Source organism: Somniosus microcephalus, chromosome 8 (genome assembly GCF_052327205.1).
Source record: "Somniosus microcephalus isolate GS21.2 chromosome 8, FLI_Smic_1.0, whole genome shotgun sequence".
NCBI lineage: Eukaryota > Metazoa > Chordata > Chondrichthyes > Squaliformes > Somniosidae > Somniosus > Somniosus microcephalus.
In genome coordinates, this window is record NC_140994.1 from 6,829,826 (window position 1) to 6,853,632 (window position 23,807).

General features: G+C 48.5%; 2 protein-coding genes across 3 annotated transcripts in view; one reads left to right on the forward strand and one right to left on the reverse strand.

The window, feature by feature from the left end:
• LOC147113270 (DNA polymerase lambda-like) overlaps positions 1 to 1,609 on the reverse strand; it is a 22,653-nt gene extending 21,044 nt beyond the window's left edge. The window contains exon 1 of the mRNA XM_085996114.1: positions 1,407 to 1,609. The gene's annotated coding sequence lies outside the window, so the exon portion shown is untranslated. The remainder of the gene's footprint in view (positions 1 to 1,406) is intronic.
• Positions 978 to 22,279, forward strand: LOC147113271 (protein DPCD-like). 2 transcript variants are annotated; one of them, XM_085994158.1, is made up of 6 exons: positions 978 to 1,173; positions 6,617 to 6,697; positions 8,386 to 8,510; positions 8,807 to 8,940; positions 21,186 to 21,288; positions 21,840 to 22,279. In XM_085994158.1, the coding sequence occupies exons 1-6, from the start codon at positions 1,101 to 1,103 to the stop codon at positions 21,942 to 21,944; spliced, it is 621 nt and encodes a 206-aa protein (XP_085850284.1). In that variant the 5' UTR covers positions 978 to 1,100; the 3' UTR covers positions 21,945 to 22,279. The 2 variants fall into 2 exon arrangements, with proteins under 2 accessions (XP_085850284.1, XP_085850285.1); XM_085994159.1 differs by lacking the exon at positions 978 to 1,173 and adding an exon at positions 1,667 to 1,773.
• The last annotated feature ends 1,528 nt before the right edge of the window (positions 22,280 to 23,807 follow it).

The following is a 23,807-nucleotide window of genomic DNA, read 5'->3' on the forward strand; positions in this document are numbered from 1 at the left end:
TAATGCACCCTCTACTCAGCCCCAACCTCAAAAAACACTCTCTAAAACATCAGTATAACTTTTATCATTTCCCAAACAGTCATCCCCCATGACCGTGAGATTGGCAGCTTTTGTGCCCACTCACTTTGGGCTGCGGCTCCAGGCTCGTTAGTAACTGGATGGAACTTTGCTGAAACTTTTTTCATGTGTTTATTTATTTTGGTTGTCAGCTGTGGCTCAGTGGGCAGTACTCTCGTCTCCGAGTCAGAAGGTTGTGGGTTTCAGTCCCACTTCAGAGACTTGAGCACATAATCCAGGCTGGCACTCCCAGTGCAGTGCTGAGGGAGTGCTGCGCTGTCGGAGGTGCCGTCTTTCGAATGAGACGTTAAACCGAGGCCTCGTCTGCCCCCTCAGGTGAATGTATCCTGTGGCAATATTTTGAATAAGAGCAAGGGAGTTCTCCCCGGTGTCCTGGGTCAATATTTATCCCTCAACTAACATCACTAAAACAGATTATCTGGTCATTATGAAATCCGCGGCTTAACAAAGACTGCCTATTTCCACCTCTGTAATATTGCCCGTCTTTGCCCTGCCTCAGCTCATCCGCTGCTGAAACCATTACCCGTGCCTTTGTTACCTCCAGACTCGACTATTCCAACACTCTCCCGGCTGGCCTCCCACATTCTACCCTACATAAACTTGAGGTCATCCAAAACTCTGCTGCCCGTGTCCTAACTCGCACCAAGTCCTGTTCACCCATCACCTCTGTGCTCACTGACCTACATTGGATCCCAGTCTGGCAACGCCTCGATTTAAAAATTCTCATCCTTGTTTTCAAATCCCTCCCCCTGGCCTCGCCCCTCCCTATCTCTGTAACCTCCTCCAGCCCCACAAACCACCACCACCACCCGCCCGAGATCTCTGCGCTCCTCCAATTCTGGCCTTTTGCGCGTCCCCGATTCCCATCACTCCACCACTGGCGGCCGTGCCTTCAGCTGCCTGGGCCCCGAGCTCTGGAATTCCCTCCCTAAACCTCTCCGCCTCTCTCTCCTCCTTTCAGACGCTCCTTAAAACCTCCCTCTTTGATCAAGCTTTTGGTCACCGGTCCTAATATCACTTTAATGTGGCTCGGTGTCAAATTTTCTTTGATAATCGTTCCTGTGAATCGCCTTGGGAGGTTTTACTACGTTAAAGGTGATATATAAATATAATAAGTTGTTGTTGCTGCTGTTTGTGGGATCTTGCTGTGCGCAAATTGTCCCATCAGTGACGGCGCCTGAAACATTCCCCCCCGCCCCCCAATCATTGAGCCGGCGCCTCCCTGGCACACACTGAGGGGGATCCCCGGCTGGGGCGGAGGTGAATCCTCGGCACCGGCTCCCGGGATCGAGCCTTTGATGAGTTCTGATTTTTGAAGATTTTCTCACCTCACCGCAAAGAGACCAAAATAGACCCAGGCATTTCCGGTTGGCTAAATTTAAAAAAAATTAAACCGATGATTAAAATGATTAATAAAAGGCTGTTTGTCGCTGAGAGAAAGTTCGGCATTCGGAGCGGCAATCCTAACCAAGGCCGCGGGGTCACAGGGCAAAGGGCGGGGCCATGGGGGGGGGGTGTCAGAGGGCAATGGGCGGGGCCAGGGGGTCCACAGGGCAATGGGCGGGGTCTGGAGGTCACAGGTTGGAGGGGTGGGGCCGTGTTTGCCATGGAGATCGGGCAACTGCAGCAAGATGGCGGCGCGGGGCTGGTTGGAGAGTTTGCGGGAAGCGAAAAAAACAGCGACGGTGCAGGAGGGTGAGGCCCGGGGGGGGCAGGAGAGAGAGAGAGCGGGGACAGGGAGAGAGAGAGCGGGGACAGGGAGAGAGAGCGGGGACAGGGGGGGAGAGAGAGAGAGAGAGAGAGAGAGAGCGGGGACGGGGAGAGAGAGAGAGCGGGGACGGTGAGAGAGAGAGAGAGCGAGCGGGGACAGAGAGAGAGAGGACAGAGCGGGGACAGGGGGAGAGAGAGAGCGAGCGGGGACAGAGAGAGAGAGGACAGAGCGGGGACAGGGGGAGAGAGAGAGCGAGCGGGGACAGAGAGAGAGAGGACAGAGCGGGGACAGGGGGAGAGAGAGGGGGACAGGGGGAGAGAGAGAGAGCGGGGACAGAGAGAGAGAGGACAGAGCGGGGACAGGGGGAGAGAGAGGGGGACAGGGGGAGAGAGAGAGAGAGCGGGGACAGAGAGAGAGAGGACAGAGCGGGGACAGGGGGAGAGAGAGAGCGAGCGGGGACGGAGAGAGAGAGAGAGAGAGAGGGCCAGGGGGAGGGGGACGGGGGTGAGTCCGGAGACAGGGGGAGAGTCCAGGGCCCCTCGGGGTGCCTGAGATGGAGCAGCGGGTTTGAGGGAAGCCGAGTGCGAAGCCAAGCTGCTGGAGGAGGCGAGAAACACAAACATAGAAGATAGGAGCAGGAGTAGGCCATTCGGCCCCTCGAGCCTGCTCCGCCATTCAATGAGATCATGGCTGATCATCCAAATTCAGTACCCGGTCCCTGCTTTCTCCCCATATCCCTTGATCCCTCTAGCCATAGAATGGGTGCCAGGGAGGGGATACTGTGCAAATTCTGAGCAGGCCAGTGAAGGTTTTCTTGATATATATTAATGACTTGGACTTCGGTGTACAGGGCACAATTTCAAAATTTGCAGAAGACACAAAACTTGGAAGTATAATGAACAGTGAGTAGGAGAGTGATAGACTTCAGGAAGACAGAGACAGGCTGGTGGAATGGGCAGACACGTGGCAGATGAAATTTAACACAGAAAAGTGTGAAGTGATGCATTTTGGTAGGAAGAATGAGGAGAGGCAATATAAACTAAAGGGTACAATCCTAAAGTGGGTGCATGAACAGAGAGACCTGGGGGTATACACAAATCGTTGAAGGTGGCAGGGCAGGCTGAGAATGCGGTTAAAAAGGCTTACGGGATCCTGGGCTTCATGAATAGAGGTATAGAGTACAAACGTGTGGAAATTATGATGAACCTGTATAAAACACTGGCTCGGCCCCAACTGGAGTATTGTGTCCAATTCTGGACACCACACTTTAGAAAGGATGTGAAGGCCTTAGAGAGGGTGCCGAAAAGATTTACGAGAATTATTCCAGGAATGAGGGACTTCAGTTACGTGGATAGACTGGAGAAGCTGGGGTTGTTCTCCTTAGAACAGAGAAGGCTAAGAGGAGATTTGATAGAGGTGTTCAAAATCATGAGGGGTCCAGTCAGAGTAGAGAGAAACTGTTCCCATTGGCGGAAGGGTCGAGAACCAGAGGACACAGATTTAAGGTGATTGGCAAAAGAACCAAAGGCGACATGAGGAAAAACCTATTTATGCAGCGAGTGGTTAGGATCTGGAATGCACTGCCTGAAAGGGTGCTGGAGGCCGATTCAATCGTGGCTTTCAAAAGGGAATTGGATAAGTACCTGAAAAAAAATTTGCACGATTAAAGTCACTATCCCTAGAAAAAAAGTACTAGGCAAACTAATGGGACTAAAGGCTGACAAGTCCCCTGGACCTGATGGCCTGCATCCTAGGAACTTTCAGAAGGCTTTCGATAAGGTCCCGCATAAGAGATTAACGTGCAAAGTTAAAGCACATGGGATTGGGGGTAAGGTATTGACCTGGATAAAGAACTGGTTGGCAGACAGGAAGCAAAGAGTTGGAATAAACAGGTCATTTTCCGAGTGACAGGCAGTGACTAGTGGGGTACCGCAGGGATCGATGCTAGGACCCCAGCTATCCACAATATATATTAATGATCTAGGCGAGGTAACTAGATGTAATATCGCTAAGTTTGCAGATGACACAAAGCTGGGTGGGTGTGTGTGCTGTGAGGAGGATGCAGAGAAACTCCAGTATGATTATGGCAGATGCAGTATAATGTGGATAAATGCGAGGTTATCCACTTTGGTGGCAAAAACAGGAAGGCAGATTATTATACTGAATGGCAATAGATTGGGAGAAGGGGAAGTGCAACGAGACCTGGGTGTCCTTGTGCACCAGTCGCTGAAGGTAAGCATGCAGGTGCAGCAGGCGGTTAAGAAGGCAAATGGTATGTTGGCCTTCATAGCGAGAGGATTCAAGTACAGGAGCAAGGATGTCTTGCTGCAGTTGTACAGGGCCTTGGTGAGACCACACCTTGAGTATTGTGTGCAGTTTTGGTCGCCTTATCTGAGGAAGGATGTTCTTGCCATGGAGGGAGTGCAGCGAAGATTCACCAGGCTGATACCTGGGATGGCAGGAATGACGTATGAGGAGAGATTGGGTCGATTGGGCTTATACTCACTGGAGTTTAGAAGAATGAGAGGGGATCTCATTGAAACGTATAAAATTCTGACAGGACTAGACAGACTAGATGCAGGAAGGATGTTCCCGATGGTCGGAGAGTCCAGAACCAGGGGTCACAGTCTAAGGATAAGGGGTAAGCCATTTAGGACTGAGATGAGGAATTTCTTCACCCAGAGAGTGGTGAACCTGTGGAATTCTCTACCACAGAAGGCAGTTGAGGCCAATTCATTAAATATATTCAAGAAGGAGTTAGATATATTTCTTAAGGCTAAAGGGATCAAGGGGTATGGGGAGAAGGCAGGGACAGGGTACTGAATTTGGATGATCAGCCATGATCTCATTGAATGGCGGAGCAGGCTCGAGGGGCCGAATGGCCGACTCCTGCTCCTATCTTCGATGTTTCTATGTTTATGTTTCTATGTCTTAAAAGAAGTGGCTCTAGAGATAGTGGGTGCGTTGGTGGTAATCTACCAAAATTCCCTGGATTCTGGAGAGGTCCCTGCGGATTGGAAAACCGCATATGTAACGCCCCTATTCAAGAAAGGAGGGAGACAGAAAGCAGGAATCTATAGGCCAGTTAGCCTAAGATCTGTCATTGGGAAACTGCTGGAATCCATTATTAAGGAAGTAGTAGCAGGACATTTCGAAAATCATAAGACAATCAAACAGAGTCGACATGGTTTTATGAAAGGGAAATCGTGTTTGACAAATTTACGAGAGTTCTTTGAGGATGTCATGGGCAGGGTGGATCAAGGGGAACCAGTAGTGTATCTGGATTTCCAGAAGGCATTCGATAAGGTGCCACATAAAAGGCTACTGCACAAGATAAGAGCTCACGGGGTTGGGGGTAATATATTAGCATGGATAGAGGATTGGCTAACTAACAGAAAACAGAGAGTCGGGATAAATGGGTCATTTTCAGGTTGGCAAACTGTAACTAGTGGGGGTGCCACAGGGATCAGTGCTGGGGCCTCAACTATTTACAATCTATATTAATGACTTGGATGAAGGGACCGAGTGTACTGTAGCCAAATTTGCTGCTGATACAAAGATAGGTGGGAAAGCAAATTGTGAGGAGGACACAGAGAGACTGCAAAGGGATATAGACAGGTTCAGTGAGTGGGCAAAAATTTGACAGATGGAGTATAATGTGGGAAAATGTGAGGTTATCCACTTTGGTAGGAAAAATAACAAAGCAAATTTATTATTTAAATGCAGAGACTACAGAATGCTGCGGTACAGAGGGATCTGGGGGTCCTAGTACATGAAACAAAAAGTTAGCATGCAGGTACAGCAAGTAATTAGGAAGGCAAATGGAATGTTGGCCTTTATTGCAAAGGGAATGGAGAATAAAAGTAGGGAAGTCCTGCTACAACTGTACAGGGCGTTGGTGAGACCACACCTGGAGTACTGTGTGCAGTTTTGGTCTTATTTAAGGAGGGATATACTTGCATTGGAGGCAGTTCAGAGAAGGTTCACGAGGTTGATTCCTGCGATGAAGGGGTTGTCTTATGAAGAAAGGTTGAGCAGGTTGGGCCTCTACTCATTGGAGTTTAGAAGAATGAGAGGTGATCTTATTGAAACATAAGATTCTGAGGGGGCTTGACAGGGTAGATGCTGAGAGGATGTTTCCCCTCGTGGGGGAATCTAGAACTAGGAGGCATAAGTTCAGAATAAGGGGGCACCCATTTAAAACTGAGATGAGGAGGAATTTCTTCTCTGAGGGAGGTGAATCTGTGGAATTCTCTTCCCCAGAGAGCTGTGGAGGCTGGGTCATTGAATATATTTAAGGTGGAGATAGATTTTTGAACGATAAGGGAGTCGAGGGTTATGGGGAGCGGGCAGGGAAGTGGAGTTGAGGCCAAGATCAGATCAGCCATGATCTTATTGAATGGCGGAGCAGGCTCGAGGGGCCGAATGGCCTACTCCTGCTCCTATTTCTTATGTTCTACAGGGAAAGGGCGGGGGAGTGGGACTCGCTGAAGTGCTGTTGCAGCGAGCCGGCATGGGTTTGACGGGCTGAATAGCCTCCTCCTGTGCTGTAACCATTCTATGAGACTGAGAGACAAAACAGTGGTGGCACAGGGAAAGGGACTGCGGTGTGGTCAGGCCGGTGAGGGAGAGTGGCTGGGACTGAGGGGCAGCTCTTTGGGAATTGGCAGAAACTCAGCAAGGTTCAAGATTGAACCTGTAACAGCGAGGATTCACTGCAAGCTATGTGTGAATAGTTCTGCAGTCTCTGTCCCTTGTGCTGATTGTAACTCTGACTCCTCTCCTTGCTCTGACATTTGTCTCTCTTTTCCCCCCCCCCCCCCCCAGGAAAGAGGAAAGTGCATTATTTGTTTCCTGATGGCAGAGAAATGGTAGAAGAATATGAAGTCTCCAGCGACCAGCTCTTGGGTGAGGATCAGGTTGCTCACTGCAGGCTTTAATTTCCTTTGGCAGCGTGCTGGTTAACGGGTTTGCTTAACATTTCTTTGTGAACCGCATTAATGCAGCCTTTAAAATTGAACGTAGACATTTTATACAAACTCTTTTTAAAAAATTTGTTCTTGGGATGATGCTGTCATGGGCAAGGCTGCAGTTTTTGGCCGCCCTGAGTTGCTCTGAGAAGGTGGTGGTGGTGGACCTTCTCTTGGAACCACTTTGTGCTGGTGGTGTTCCCACGAGCTTGTTGGATGGGAAATTCCAGGATTCTGTCCCAGTGACACACAATTGGTGATAAATGTCCCAAGTCAGGATGGAGGGGAACCTGCAGGTGATGGTGCCCCCACAACTTTGCCCCTCTCGAGGGTAGAGGTCACGGGAGAGGGCGGTGCCATTGAAGTAACCTTGGCGAGTTGCTGCAGTGCATCCTCTAGATGGTACACACTGCCTGGCAAGCGCTGAGTACTCCAGCACACTCCTGACTTGAGGCTTGTAGATGGTGGAGTGGTTTTGAGGAGGGCAGGAGGTGAGCTACATGTCATAGAGTACCCAGTGTTGATCTAGCTGGTCCTTTTCAGCTTCTGATCATTGGTGATCCCCAGGATGTTGGATTGGGGTGCGGGGGAACTCGGCGAGGATGGTGTCTTTGAAAGTCAAAGGGAGCTGGGCTTTCTCTTGTTTGCCGTTCTGAGGGATACCTGGAACATTCTTTGTTCCAGTCCTACTCGGGTCCCCTCCCTCACCTCTTTTTCCAGTACATTGATGACTGTATCGGTGCAGTTTCCTGCTCTCACCCTGAACTGGAAAATTTAATCAACTTTGCTTCCAATTTCCACCCTTCCCTCGTGTTCACTTGGTCCCATCACACACTCCCAGGGCAGGTATAGCACGGGTTAGATACAGAGTAAAGCCCCCTCTACACTGTCCCATCAAACACTCCCAGGGCAGGTATAGCACGGGTTAGATACAGAGTAAAGCCCCCTCTACACTGTCCCATCAAACACTCCCAGGGCAGGTACAGCACGGGTTAGATACAGAGTAAAGCTCCCTCTACACTGTCCCATCAAACACTCCCAGGGCAGGTACAGCACGGGTTAGATACAGAGTAAAGCTCACTCTACACTGTCCCATCAAACACTCCCAGGGCAGGTGCAGCATGGGTTAGATACAGAGTAAAGCTCCCTCTACACTGTCCCATCAAACACTGCCTAGTTAGGTATACCACAGGTTAGTTAAATTCAGCACAGGCTGGGCATCACAGCTGCCAGCTTCTGTATGGCTCAGTGACACATCAGTGAAGTGTCTGCACCATTTATTACGGTGTAGTTGTAACTACTGGAGCAGGGCCGCACAGCCTGTTACTGTCTCAGTGTTTACTTCTGCCGTTCCTTGGCTGCTCTGGGACAGCGCCTTCCATTTTAGTCCTGTTCATTTCAGCAGCAAATTCAACTTCTCTGAATAGCTGTGTACTGTGTGAATAGTGGAAATCTAGAATAATGAAGCCGGCCATGTCACATGTGAGTTTATAGTCTATAAATACAGGGGCCTGTTTTCACTGTTATATTTTTAACAGATTACAGCTTTCCTCAGTATGTTGCATGCTGTATTGTATTGATTGATTTGCATGTCATTCACATTTGAGACTCTTCTCTGCTTTGTAGTTAGAAAGTGGAAGCAGCGGAGTGCACTGGGATCCCCTGGACAGTGGCAGTTCGAGGTGGGGGAAGTGTTTTCTAGAGCAGTCGGGGGCCTGGAGCAGCAGCTGATGAAGGAAAGCAGCAGCAATGTAAGTGGGTTTGAACTCGGAGCAAAAACGACTCTGCCTAAATTCTCTGGATTTGGTTCCATGTGGGGTGCCCCCTTGGTCGAAGAGTGCACACTCCTTATTCTTTGTTCTGCGCAGCCTGTTTCTTTTAACACGCGGTCCCTTTAAATTTCTGCGCCTGTGCGGTATGTACAATGTAAAAGCCAGTGAGCGGCCTGCGCGGGACCTTTGGGATTATTGCACGGCATCGCGGCGGGAACATTGGCCCCGATTACTTTTTAAATGATAATTTGTATATATTTTAAAACTCATTGCAGCCTATATTCACAAGGAAAGACACCAGGACCAGCTTCCAGTGGAGGGTTCGAAATCTGTCGTACCCCCAAAAAGTCTACAGCGTCACGATCGACCCAGCCGAGAGATGCTGCATTGTGAGGACCGCCAACAAAAAGTAATTTGTTTTACGGTTCGCATGACGTTTCTGTGCCCGGGCTCTGCCTCTCCTCTTTCAGACACCCGTGGACCAGCTGTGTGTTTCCGCATTTTCTGTTGTTATTTTAGTTTTCCAGTATTTGCAGTTTTTCCTTTTCTTCCTTCTCTGGTGCCGACTCCTGCTGGGTTACGGCGCTGGCTGCTCTCCACTGCCTCACCCAATAGCCCATCCTTCACGTGTGAGCCCAGACACGGGATTACACCGGATATACGGCACTGAAACTGGCCATTCGGCCCAACCAGTCCATGCCAGCCTTTATGCTCCACTCGAGCCTCCTCCCATCTTTCCTCATGAAACTACAGGAAACTTTTTTTTTTATCCGGCACCGACGGGACGGCATGGTTCCGGTTTATCAAAAAGTCCGGATTACAGAGGTATAGTAAAAGGTACGAGAGCTCCGTACACCGCCACAGATCCAGGCGTCCCTGTTGCTTAGCAACAGGTGCAGGAACCCCGGTTACACGGCCACAGATCCAGGAACGGCCACTAATATGAAGTAAAACTTACCTGAACCTGCTCCTGAATGTTGCCGGTTTACAGAGATTTCTGGTTATTTAGGTGCCGGTAAATCGAGAGTTTCCTGTATCAGCATAACCCTCCCCCTCGTGCTTATCTTGCTTCCCCTTGAATGCATCTGTACTATTCACCTTAACTACTCCCTGTGGTAGCGAGTTCCACATTTGAGCAAAGAAGTTTCTTCTGAATTCTCTATTGGATTTCTTGGTGACTATCTTATATTGATGTCCTCTAGTTTTGTTCTTCCCCACAAGTGGAAACATTCTCTCTGTGTCCACTCTATCAAAACCTTTCATAATTTTAAAGACCTCTGTTGGGTCACCCCTCAGCCATTGAGCCGCCTGAATTACATTTAAAAAAAGTAAAAATGTTTTTTTGAAAATCAAGGTACACCGTACCTACCTCAACCAACCTCATCACCACCTCAACATTCAACCGGGTTCGTCAGAGATGACCAGCTTTCCCTGAAGTCATGCCGAGACTCTAATAACTCTTTCTCTGTCAAGCTGTTGATGCGGTGCACCTCTAATGACCCCTGCTAGTAACCTGCCTATAACCCGAGTCAAGGGGGAAAAAAACGTTAGTGGTATATAAACCTCCAAACAGTAAGGCGGAGGTTGGGGATGGCATTAAAAGGGAAATTAAAGAAGCGTGCAACAAGGGCACAGCAGTCATCATGGGTGACTTTAATCTACATATAGATTGGGCCAACCAAATTAGTAACAATACCGTGGAGGAGGAATTCCTGGAGTGTTTACGGGATGGTTTCCTGGACCAATATGTCGAGGAACCAACCAGAGATCAGGCCATCTTAGACTGGGTATTATGTAACGAGAAAGGATTAATTAGCAATCTTGTACGAGGCCCCTTGGGTCGGAGCGATCATAATATGATCGAATTCTTCATTAAGATGGAGAATGAAGTAGTTGAATCAGAGACTAGGGTCCTCAATTTAAATAAAGGAAACTACGATGGTCTGAGGAGCGAGTTGGGTAGGATTGATTGGGGAATGGCACTCAAAGGGTTGACGGTGGATAGGCAATGGCAAACATTCAAAGACCGAATGGATGAGCTACAGAATTTGTTCATCCCAGTTTGGCATAAAAATAAAACAAAAAAGGTGACTCAACCGTGGCTAACAAGGGAAATTAGGGATAGCATAAGATCCAAAGAGAGGACATATAAATCGGCCAGAAAAAGCAATAATCCTGAGGATTGGGAGCAGTTTAGGATTCGACAAAGGGATTAATTAAGAAAGGGAAAATAGAATATGAGAGTAAGCTTGCAGGGAACATAAAAACTGACTGTAAAAGCTTTTATAGATATGTGAAGAGAAAAAGATTGGTGAAGTCAAGTGTAGGTCCCTTGCAGTCAGAATCAGGGGAATTTATAATGGGGAACAAAGAAATGGCAGACCAACTAAATACATATTTTGGTTCTGTCTTCACAAAGGAGGACACAAATAACCTCCCAGAGATGCCGGGGAACATAGGGTCTGATGAAAGGGTGGAACTGAAAGAAATCAGTATTTGTAGGAAAATGGTGTTAGGAAAATTGATGGGACTGAAGGCTGATAAATCCCCAGGGCCTGATAATCTACATCCCAGGGTACTTAAGGAAGTGGCCCTAGAAATAGTAGATGCATTGCTGGTCATCTTCCAGAACTCGATAGACTCTGGAACAGTACCCATGGATTGGAGGGTAGCTAATGTTACCCCACTATTCAAAAAAAGTGGTAGAGAAAAAGCCTGACATCGGTAGTGGGGAATATGCTAGAGTCCATTATAAAAGATGTAATAGCAGAGCACTTGGAAAGCAGTGACCGAATTGGACAAAGTCAACATGGATTTACAAAAGGTAAATCGTGCTTGACTAATCTACTGGAATTTTTTGAGGATGTAACTGGTAAAATAGGTAAGGGAGAACCAGTGGTGTATTTGGACTTTCAGAAGGCTTTCGATAAGGTCCCACATAAGAGATTAGCGTGCAAAATTAAGGCACATGGGATTGGGGGCAAGGTATTGACTTGGATAGAGAACTGGTTGGCGGACAGAAAGCAAAGAGTTGGAATAAACGGGTCGTTTTCCGAGTGGCAGTCAGTGACTAGTGGGGTACCGCAAGGATCGGTCCTAGGACCCCAGCTGTTCACAATATATGTTAATGATCTGGACGAGGGAATTGGATGTAATATCTCCAAATTTGCAGACGACACAAAGCTGGGTGGGAGGGTATGCTGTGAGGAGGATGTCGTGAAACTCCAGTACGATTTGGACAGGTTGAGTGATTGGGCAGAAACATGGCAAATGCACTATAATGTGGATAAATGTGAGGTTATCCACTTTGGTGGCAAAAACAGGAAGGCAGATTATTATTTGATGAATGGCGATAGATTGGGAGAAGGGGAAGTGCAAAGAGACCTGGGTGTTCTTGTGCACCAGTCGCTGAAGGTAAGCATGCAGGTGCAGCAAGTGGTTAAGAAGGCAAATGGTATGTTGGCCTTCGTAGCAAGAGGGTTCGAGTACAGGAACAAGGATGTCTTGCTACAATTGTACAGGGCCTTGGTGAGACCGCACCTTGAGTATTGTGTGCAGTTTTGGTCGCCTTACCTGAGGAAGGACGTTCTTGCCATGGAAGGAGTGCAGCGAAGATTCACCAGGCTGATACCTGGGATGGCAGGAATGACGTATGAGGAGAGATTGTGTCGATTGGGCTTATACTCACTGGAGTTTAGAAGATTGAGAGGGGATCTCATCGAAACCTATAAAATTCTGTCAGGCCTGGACAGACTAGATGCAGGAAGGATGTTTCTGATGGCCGGGGAGTCCAGAACCAGGGGTCATAGCCTAAGGATAAGGGGTAAGCCATTTAGGACTGAAATGAGGAATTTCTTCACCCAGAGAGTGGTGAACCTGTGGAATTCTCTGCCACAGAGGGCGGTGGAGGCCAGTTCATTAAATATATTCAAGAAAGAGTTGGATATATTTCTTAAGGCTAAAGGGATCAAGGGATGTGGGGAGAAGGCAGGGACAGGGTACTGAATTTGGATGATCAGCCATGATCTCATTGAATGGCGGAGCAGGCTCGAGGGGCCGAATGGCCTACTCCTGCTCCTATCTTCTATGTTTCTATGTTAACAGGCCTGCAATTTCCCGGTTCTGACTTGTTGCCCTTTTAAATATTGGCATCACATGGGGGGTCATAGAAATCTACGGCACAGCAGGAGGCCATTCGGCCCATCGTGTTCATGCCGACCGAAAAAGCTCTCCACCCTAATCCCACTGTCCAGCTCTTGGTCTGTAGTCCTGTAGGTTACAGCACTTCAAGTGTATATCCAAGTACTTTTTAAATGTGATGAGGGTTTCTGCCTCTACCAGCCTTTCAGGCAGTGAGTTCCAGACCCCCACCACCCTCTGGGTGAAAAAAGTTCTCCTCAACTCCCCTCTAATCCTTCTACCAATTACTTTAAATCTCTGCCCCCTGGTTATTGACCTCTCTGCTAAGGGAAATAGGTCCTTCCTGTCCACTCTATCTAGGCCCCTAATAACATTATACACCTCAATTAAGTCTCCCCTCAGCCTCCTCTGTTCCAAAGAAAAGAACCCCAGCCGATCCAGTCTTTCCACATAGCTAAAATTCTCCAGTCCTGGCAACACCCTCGTAAATCTCCTCTGTACCCTCTCTAGTGCAATCACATCTTTCCTGTAATGTGGTGACCAGAACTGTACACAGTACTCTAGCTGAGGCCTAACTAGTGTTTTATACAGTATTAGCATAACCTCCCTGCTCTTGTATTCTCGGCTAATAAAGGTAAGCATTCCGTATGCCTTCTTAACCACCTTATCTACCTGTCCTACCTTCAGGGATCTGTGGACATGCACTCCAAGGTCCCTCTGTTCCTCTACACTTCTCAGTATTGTACCATTTATTATGTATTCCCTTGTCTTGTTAGCCCTCCCCAAATGCATTACCTCACACTTCCCCAGATTGAGTTCCATTTGCCACTTTTCTGCCCACCTGAACAGTCCATTGCTATCTTCCTGCAGTCTACAGCTTTCTTCCTCACTATCAACCACACGGCCAGTTTTTGTATCATCTGCAAAAGTTCTTAATCATGCCCCCTACATTGAAGTCTAAATCATTGATATATACCACAAAAAGCAAGGGACCCAGTACTGAGCCCTGCGGAACCCCACTAGAAACAGCTTTCCAGTCACAAAAACACCCGTCGACCTTTGCTTCCTGCCACTGAGCCAATTTTGGATCCAACTTGCCACTTTCCCTTGGATCCCATGTGTTGTGTATGTACCTTTAAGGGAAGAACTGGTTTTAGACTGCAGTACCGGCAGTGACCACCCCTGTATAAAAGGCCCTAGCAGGCTTCTGTATTTCAGTCTGACGTTACCCCCCTGTTCAGTAAAGTACCTGTTAAACTGTTCTCCCGAAGTCCGTTTATTATTGAGGCGCGGACTTTACAGTGGCGACGAGTAAGTTCGAACTCACTTAGTGTTGCATCATCTCACGGGGATCTCACCCTGAGAGGAGGTTTCTTGGAGGTCGTAGTCTGAGCAACGGGCGTCGACCGCGGGCAACCGCCCAAAGGATTCATCGGTGTTCGGAGAATTGCGGGAGAGGCTGTGGAGAGCTGAGCTTGGCTCCCCAGTTAAGGTGTTCCAGCAAATCGTGCTGGTAGCAGGTAGTGCGCTGACCCTTCCGGACTGCGGCGGGCTCAAGCTCGATCGAGCGGCTCTACAAAACGGGCTGCGTGGCGTCGCCGGGAAAAGAAAACAAAAGAGAGAGGGTGGCGCGCACAGGGCGCGGTTGGTGCTCAAGAACCGGGCAGCGGAGAGAAAATAAACGGGGGGAAGGAAAGTGAGACGCGCCGAAGCCACGGGTCGCCGCCATTACCCTGTAGAACGCTAGGAGCAGCGTGGCAGCAAGGGGAAGAAGGAAAAGCGCGGGAGGCGCCATTTTATCCCGTTGGGGAAGAAGGAAAAGCGCGGGAGGCGCCATTTTATTCCATTGGGGAAGAAGAAAAAGCGTGGGAGGCGCCATTTTAAATCACCCAAGATGCCGAAAAGTGGCAGTATCACTGCTTTCGACAACGAGGTAGAAGACTGGACCACGTATGTGGAAAGAATTGAAGTGTACTGCAAGGCAAATGAGGTGGCCGATGGAAAGAGGGCGTCGGTATTATTAAATTTGATGGGTGCGAGTACGTACGGCCTATTGCGGAATTTAATTACCCCAGCTAAACCAATGGAGAAAAGTTTTGAGGAGATTGTTAATATCTTACAGGAACACCTAAACCCTACACCGCTGCTGATAGCAGAAAGATTCAAGTTCCATAAAAGAAACCAGCACAAAGATGAGAGCAATGCTGACTATCTTACGGAACTACGCAAGTTATCGAAGCACTGCCAGTTCGGAGCAGGACTGGCAGACACCTTACGGGATAAGTTTGTCTGCGGGCTCCAGAGTGAAGGAACCCAGAAACGACTACTTTCGAAAAAGGACCTGATGCTAGAACAGGCTTTCAGCGTGGCAGTATCCTACGAAGCAGCAGCACGGGGAGCTGCAGAAATACAACAGAAACCACAAGAATACAGCGCTAACGAAATGGCGTATGGAGCAGAAAAGTGCTATCGCTGCGGCAGAACAACCCATGAGCAGAAGGACTGCTGGTTTAAGGACAAAGTATGCAGGCAATGCGGAAAAATGGGACATATAGCAAGAGTCTGCAGGTCGGGAAAGAAAACCAACACGACAAGAACTACTAAGGAACAGTACAAGAAAGTAAAGAAACTGACAGAGTGTAGTTCGGAAGATCAGGAGAGTGATAAGGACTCCGGGAACAGGAGACTAAGTTGTCTAAAGTTACACAACGTGATCGCAAAGGAGGATCACCGAACCATTTGGGTCACCCTCATGATAGCAGGGTCCCCAGTAAAGATGGAATTGGACACAGGATCAGCCCTAACTGTCGTGAATCGACGAGACTATGAGCGGCTATTCTCTCACATACCCTTAAAGGACACGCCCATTGTATTGAAGACATACACGGGGCAAAAGGTCTACCCCAGAGGAAAAATAAGGGTGCCAGTTAAATATAACGGCAAGGAAACACAGAAACTATATATGTATATACTACGAGATGGAGGACCACCATTATTGGGACGTGAATGGATCCGAAAAATACAATTGGATTGGCATTCCATTCAGGCGCTAACTGTGACTGACAAAAAGGATGATGACGTCGCACCTGGACGTCTGTCACAAATTCTATCTGACGCGGAAGAGGTGTTCCAACAAGGACTTGGGACTCTAAAAGGAGTAAAGGCAACCATAAAGATTGAAGATAACGCAAACCCAAAATTTTTTAAGGCCAGACCGGTGCCATACGCGATCCGCCCAGCCGTTGAAGCTGAACTGGAGAGTCTGGAGCGTTCAGGTGTGCTGTCCAAGCTGGACTGGAGCGAGTGGGCCACACCCATCGTTCCTGTAATGAAGAAAGCATTGAGCAGCACGCCTGGGGAGCCGAAGAAGGTTCGCATCTGTGGGGACTTCAAGGTGACTGTGAACCCAGTCCTGCACACAGTACAATATCCACTTCCGCGGATAGAAGATATTTTCGCCTCACTATCTGGAGGGAAACGTTTTACAAAGATTGATCTGGCCCAAGCATATCTACAAATGGAGGTGGAAGAAGCATCTAGAAAATACCTCACGATAAACACTCACAAAGGCCTTTACCAGTACAATCGACTGGTATTCGGGGTAGCATCAGCCCCGGCTATTTGGCAGAGGGCGATGGAACAAGTCCTGCAAGGGATCCCGGGGACCCAGTGTTATTTGGATGACATCCTGGTTACGGGCGAAAATGACAGCGAACACCTTGCCAACCTGGAGCAGGTGCTCACGAGATTACAGGAATATGGGCTACGAGCCAACCGCCCCAAATGAGAGTTCTTCAGGAGACAAATCTCGTATTGTGGCCACATGATTGATGAGGAAGGGTTGCATAAGTCGCCGGACAAGATTGAGGCTGTAGTCAAGGCTCCAGCACCGGAAAATGTGTCACAACTGAGGTCGTTCCTTGGGTTGGTGAACTACTACCATAAGTTCTTGCCGAATTTATCTACAATTCTGCACCCACTGAACGCCCTGCTGCAAACTGGAGTAACATGGAAATGGAGTGATGAGTGTAAGCGTGCCTTTCAGGAATGTAAATGCCTAATCACTTCAAAAGAAGTATTGGCCCACTACAACCCAACACTACCGATTCGGTTGGCATGTGATGCGTCACCTTACGGCATTGGAGCGGTGCTGTCACACAAATTCCTTGACGGTTCAGAGAGGCCAATAGCCTTTGCATCGCGCTCACTAACCTCAGCCGAGCGTAACTACGCCCAGATTGACAGGAAGGCCCTCAGCCTGGTGTGGGGGGTGAAGAAGTTCAATCACTATCTGCACGGGCAGAAATTCACCCTACTGACTGATCATCAGCCCCTGGTCTCCATTTTTAACCCAAAGAAGGGCGTTCTGGTGATGACGGCGCAACGGCTGCAAAGATGGTCACTTTTTCTAGGGGCACATCAGTACGACATAGAGTACAAGGGTACGAAACAGCATGGAAACGCTGATGGGCTGTCGCGCCTACCGTTGCCTATGGTAGAAGAAGCACCTGCAGTGGACCCTGTTGAGATATTCCATGCGACCATAGTCGAATGTTTGCCTGTTACAAACTCGAGTATAGAGAAGGAAACCCGAAATGACCCGACACACACTCGGGTCTATGATTTGACGATGAAGGGATGGCTAGCATATGGCGACTCACTGTTGCCAGCATTCTCGCCAAGGAGAGAACAGCTGTCAGTGTGCCGGGGGACCTTGATGTGTGGATCTCGAGTGGTAATTCCACCTAAGCTGAGAGATAGAGTGCTCAATGAGCTTCATGAGGGTCATCTGGGAGGGGTAAAAATGAATAGCCTAGCCAGGGCGTTTGTGTGGTGGCCGGGAATCGATAAAGAAATCGAGGATATGACCAAGAGATGCACAGGATGCCAGAAGGTCCAAAACGCTCCACCACAGGCCCCCGCTACATCCATGGGAGTGGCCCTCATCTCCATGGCAACGGGTACACATTGATTTTGCTGGTCCATTTATGGACTCGATGTTTCTAATCGCTGTGGACGCCCATTCGAATTGGCCAGAGGTCATTAAAATGTCCTCCACCACCACGGAGAAAACTATTGCAGTCCTAAGGACCATTTTCACCAGGAATGGGTTGCGAGAACAGATTTGCTCTGACAATGGGCCACAGTTCGTGTCTGAGGATTTCCGGAGGTTTCTGAGGAATAATGGGGTGAAACATTACACATCTGCCCCATATCATCCAGCCACAAATGGATTGGCTGAGAGGTTTGTTCAGACCTTTAAAAAGGCCATAAAGGCAATGTATAATGACATACCACTACAACACAAGGTAGATAATTTCTTGTTTGCTTACCGGAATGCGACACATGCAGTCACCAACCAAGCTCCAGCCGTACTGTTTTTCAACCGAAGGCTAAGATGTCGCCTGGATTTGCTCAAACCAAACATAAGACGAGATGTTGAGGATAAGCAGTTCCAGCACATAAATGAGAAGCCAACCAGGAGCTTCAAGATAGGGCAACCAGTCTTGGCCTGCGACTACCGAACAGAAAAATGGCAGCCAGGAACGATATGCACACAGCAGGGACCACTAATGTACACAGTGGACGTTGGAGAGCGCATCGTGAGACGCCATGCTGACCAGATTCTAGAGTCACAGGAACAAGCCAAACCCATACCACGAGCAGGTGCACCTGGTAATCAACCCGAAGTACAGATTGCGTCTACCTCAGAAGCAGTGGTATTGGAAGCTGACGAACCAACCAATGACAATGAACCAGAATCAACTCCGCCGCAAGAACAGGATACTCGAGAAAGGCGCTATCCAGTCAGGATCAGGAAGCCTCCTCAAAGACTGAACTTATAAATGATTATTTCAGTTGATGTATATAGTACCCAGAAAATTGTAATTAGTTATTATTTAGTTGTTAAATGAATGTTATGTACTGTTTATCTAAAAGGGGAGGAATTGTTGTGTATGTACCTTTAAGGGAAGAACTGGTTTTAGACTGCAGTACCAGCAGTGACCACCCCTGTATAAAAGGCCCTAGCAGGCTTCTGTATTTCAGTCTGACGTTACCCTCCTGTTCAGTAAAGTACCTGTTAAACTGTTCTCCTGAAGTCCGTGTATTATTGCGGCGCGGACTTTACACCATGGGCTTTTACTATTCTGACCAGTCTACCATGTGGGACTTTGTCAAAAGCCTTGCTAAAATCCATGTAGACTACATCAAACGCACTACCCTCATCGACCCTCCTCAAAAAAATTCAATCAAGTTAGTCAGACATGACCTTCCCTTAACAAACCCATGTTGTCTGTCTTTGATTCATCCATGCCTTTCTAAATGACGATTTATACGAAGGGTCATCGACCTGAAATGTTAACTCTGTTTCTCTCTCCTCAGATGTTGCCTGACCTGCTGAGTAGTTCCAGCATTTTCTGTTTTTATTTCAGATTTCTAGCATCCGCAGTATTTTGCATTTGACGATTCATACTGTCGCTCAGAATGTTTTTTCAATAATTTGCCCACCACCGAGGTTGGGCTGACAGGCCTGTAATTACTCGGTCTATCCCTTTCTCCCTCCAGTCCATGGGAACAGACACCAACCCCAGCGAGCTGTTGACTATCTGAGCAAGAGGCTCATAGAGCACTGTCCCCATTTCTTTGAGCACCCTCGGGTGAACAGCGTCAGGACCAGCAGCCCGATCTGTTTTGAGATCCCCTTATTGTGGCCAGGACTATATCCACACCCACTTGGACACGTTCAACCTTAGCGTCAAACCTACAATGTATCATTGGTTAATCAGCATAGTCTTCTGTGATGATGCAAAGTTTAAAACCTGCCATATCCTGAATCTGCCCTGAGGAATCTTTCAATGGCCCTATAAAGTTTTATTGGTCCTCTGACTCCTAACATAGCTGAAAAAGACCTTGCTATTACCACCACAGCTGTCCACTATCCTCTTCTCCAATGTCCTTTTGGCTGATCTGATCGCAGCTTTCGTTGCCGTAAGCCGAGATTGACTCCGCTCCCTGTTCTCCTGAGGACTAAATCTTTTAAGCCTGAAATGTTAACTCTGTTTCTCTCTCCTCAGATGTTGCCTGACCTGCTGAGTAGTTCCAGCATTTTCTGTTTTTATTTCAGATTTCTAGCATCCGCAGTATTTCTGCTCGCATATGATTTGTCCTTGCACATGACCTGTTGGCCAATCTGGCCTTGCTTTACCATGCGCCCTTTTTTAAAATTTAGTGACATACATAGCTTCCTTTGGAAGGATCTGCAAGTGACTCTGCCTCACAGATAGAAATAAAGGGGAGACTGAGATATTGCAATACAGTAATCAGCAATTTTTTTGTTCTTTTACGAATATTTTCCTTTTTTTGAAAGACCAGAAAAAGTGCCTCAGGATCTTTTACGTCCACCTGAGAGGGCAGACGGGGCCTCGGTTTAACGTCTCATCTGAAAGGCGACGCCTCTGACAGTGCAGCACTCCCTCAGTACTGCACTGGAGTGTCAAAATTACAGAGGATGTCGTTCATGACTTTACTTAGGGCTGTTTCAGTGCTGGGGAGGGGCAGAAACCTGTTTGGAGGGATTAAACGAAGTTGTGGGATAGATGGGCAAGTATTTGGGAGGTTTGAAGACTTTGGAGAGGGTAGGGTGGTTGGAGATGGGGTGGTTTGCAAGAACAGAGGGTGTGGTTTTGAGGAAGGGCTAGTGATGGCAGTTTTGAAAGGGAGGGAAACGGTGCCTAAGGAGAGGGAACTATTCACAATTTCCGCTCGCTGGAGGCCAGGAAGGGAAGTTGGGTGGTCAACAGTTTAGTGAGAATGGGGTTCATGGGAGCAGGAGTTGGATCTCACGAATAGATGAGCGTAGAGACGGGAGAAAAATGAGAGAGATGGAGGTTCAGGGCTTGGGTAGGAGGCCCTGGAGTGAGATTGGACTTGTTGGTTGTGGGGAGGGGGTGGCGGTTGGGAGAAAGAGGAAAAGCAGCAGAGGCGGCTAAACAGATAGTGTCTAACTTGGTGACACTAAAGTCCATGAGCTCTTCTCCAGAGACTTGAGCACATAAGTTAGTCTGACACTGCAGTGCAGTGCTGAGGGAGTGCTGCACTGTCTGAGGTGCTGTCTTTTGGATGAGACGTTAAACCGAGGTCCCGTCTGCCACCTCAGGTGGACGTTTAAGATACCATGGCACTATCCGAAGAAGAGCAGGGGAATTCTCCCCGGTGTCCTGGGCCAATATTTATCCCTCAACCAACATCACTAAAACAGATTATCTGGTCATTATCACATTGCTGTTTGTGGGAGCTTGCTGTGCGCAAACTGGCTGCTGCGTTTCCTGCATTACAACAGTGACTACACTTGGAAAATAATTCATTGGCTGTGAGGCACTTTGGGACGTCCTGAGAACATGAAAGGCACGATACAATGCAAGGTTGTTCCTTCTTATTTGTATGTTAACGGCGTTGTATAAATGCAAGTGGTTGCTGTTGAGACCGACCCAGGCTCCCTCTTGCTCTGTCCAGGTATTACAAGAAGTTTAACATTCCAGACATGGAGCGGTGCCGATTGCCCCTGGACTGCTCAGCGCTCAGCTTCACACACGCCAACAACACTCTCATCATTACGGTGAGTACTTTTATTTTCCATACCACCCCCCAGCCGAGAGAGCAAATTATTAGAGAGCGTGCTCCTATATCAGTGATGCCCGATCTGTGCTTGATGTGGTCCAGCCGGATTTGGTGATTTTTAAACCAGCTGAGTGTCAGGCACGCTCAAGCCTGCGCCCCTTGGACTTGAGGGAGTGAAGATGGGAGTTAATGCAGGGAAAATGGTCAGGGTGGGAGAGAATAAGGGTTTTGCTGGGCCCAGGGTGTCTGAGGGGAGGGGAGTGGCACAGCAGATCAATGGCTGCAGAATTATCACAGCGATTGGAGGGCCAAAGGCTAGGCACTTGGGATTTTGATAGTGGAGTTGTGAGTGACTGGAGGGAAAGTGTTTTCCGGGGTGGATGCAGAAGGAAAGTGAGGTGTGGGTGGTGAGGGATACAAGGTAGTGGTTGGAGATGGCCGTGGCTGTAATCGAGACTGGGAGTGGAGAAGCCACAGGAGAGACGGCGTGGTTGAGGTGTTAGATTTTTAAATATTTGAAATACATAACGGGGATTTTTTTTCCTTCAGTACCAAAAGCCGACAGAAATCTTGCAGCTGGAGCAGGAGGTGCTGCGGGAGCTGAAGAAGATGAAGGTGGCTGAAGACGGCGACGTGGAGTGTAAAACGCAGTGATTCTGAACGCTTGCTGTCCGATTGACATCAGAAACGCTCCAGTCTGTCCAAAATCAACTCCCCAGCGTGGAATCCTACTTTGAGGGATGGAGAGAAGGGGTGTCTTGTGTGAAGGAGCTGAACATTGTAGCAGCAGCTGTGCTGATAAACATGAAGGCCTGTGACCCAATACATCACAGTGCACTGGATGACACGGTGTGAGGATCTCAAACTACAGTAAATGGAGAGAAGGGAGAGGGTGTTTGCTGGCTTTGGAGAGTAGGGGAATACTACCACCATTTCCAGTCGCACTGTAAATTGCAGAACTTCAATAAAATACACGCTGTTTGTATTAACCCGCAAAGTGTGGTCTCCTCACCTCCAGGCTGCTTGGGCGGTGTGTAGCACTCTTGTCTTTGAGCCAGAAGGTTGTAGGTTCAAGCCCCACACCAGAGACTTGAGCACAAAAATCCAGGCTGACACTCCAGTGCAGTACTAAAGGAGTGCTGCACTGTCGGAGGTGCCGTCTTTCAGTTTTTTTTTGTTTATGGGATGTGGGCATCGCTGGCAAGGCCAGCATTTATTGCCCATCCCTAGTTGCCCTTGAGAAGGTGGTGGTGAGCCGCCGCCTTGAACCGCTGCAGCCCGTGTGGTGAAGGTGCTCCCACAGTGCTTTTCGGGAGGGAGTTCCAGGATTGTGACCCAGCGACGATGAAGGATCGGCGATATACTTCGAAGTCAGGATGCTGTGTGACTTGGAGGGGAACTTGGAGGTGGTGGTGTTCCATGCGCCTGCTGCCCTTGTCCTTCTAGGTGGAAGAGGTCGCAGGTTTGGGAGGTGCTGCCGAAGAAGTCTTGGCGAGTTGCTGCAGTGCATCTTGTAGATGGTACACACTGCAGCCACGGTACACCGGTGGTGGAGGGAGTGAATGTATAAGGTGGTGGATGGGGTGCCAATCAAGCGGGCTGCTTTGTCCTGGATGGTGTCGAGCTTCTTGAGTGTTGGAACTGCACTCATCCAGGCAAGTGGAGAGTATTCCATCACACTCCTTACTTGTGCTTTGTAGATGGTGGAAAGGCTTTGGGGAGTCAGGTGGTGAGACACTCGCCGCAGAATACCCAGCCTCTGACCTCTTGTTGCCACAGTATTTATGTGGCTAGTCCAGTTAAGTTTCTGGTCAATGGTGACCCCCAGGATGTTGATGGTGGGGGATTTGGCGATGGTAATACCGTTGAATGTCAAGGGACGGTGGTTAGACTCTCACTTGGAGATAGTCATTGCCTGGCACTTCTGTGGCACAAATGTTACCTGCCACTTATCAGCCCAAGCCCGAACGTCATCCAGGTCTTGTTGCATGCTGGCATGGACTGCTTCATTATGTGAGGAGTTGTGAATGGCACTGAACACTGTGCAGTCATCAGCGAACATCCCCATTCCTGACCTTATAGAAACATAGAAGATAGGAGCAGGAGTAGGCCATTCGGCCCCTTGAGCCTGCTCCGCCATTCAATGAGATCATGGCTGATCAACCAAATTCAGTACCCTGTCCCTGCCTTCTCCCCATACCCCTTGATCCCTTTAGCCTTAAGAAATATATCCAACTCTTTCTTGAATATACTTAATGAACTGGCCTCCACCGCCCTCTGTGGCAGAGAATTCCACAGGTTCACCACTCTCTGGGTGAAGAAATTCCTCCTCATTTCAGTCCTAAGTGGCTTACCCCTTATCCTTAGACTATGACCCCTGGTTCTGGACTCCCCGGCCATCAGAAACATCCTTCCTGCATCTAGTCTGTCCAGGCCTGACAGAATTTTATAGGTTTCGATGAGATCCCCTCTCAATCTTCTAAACTCCAGTGAGTATAAGCCCAATCGACACAATCT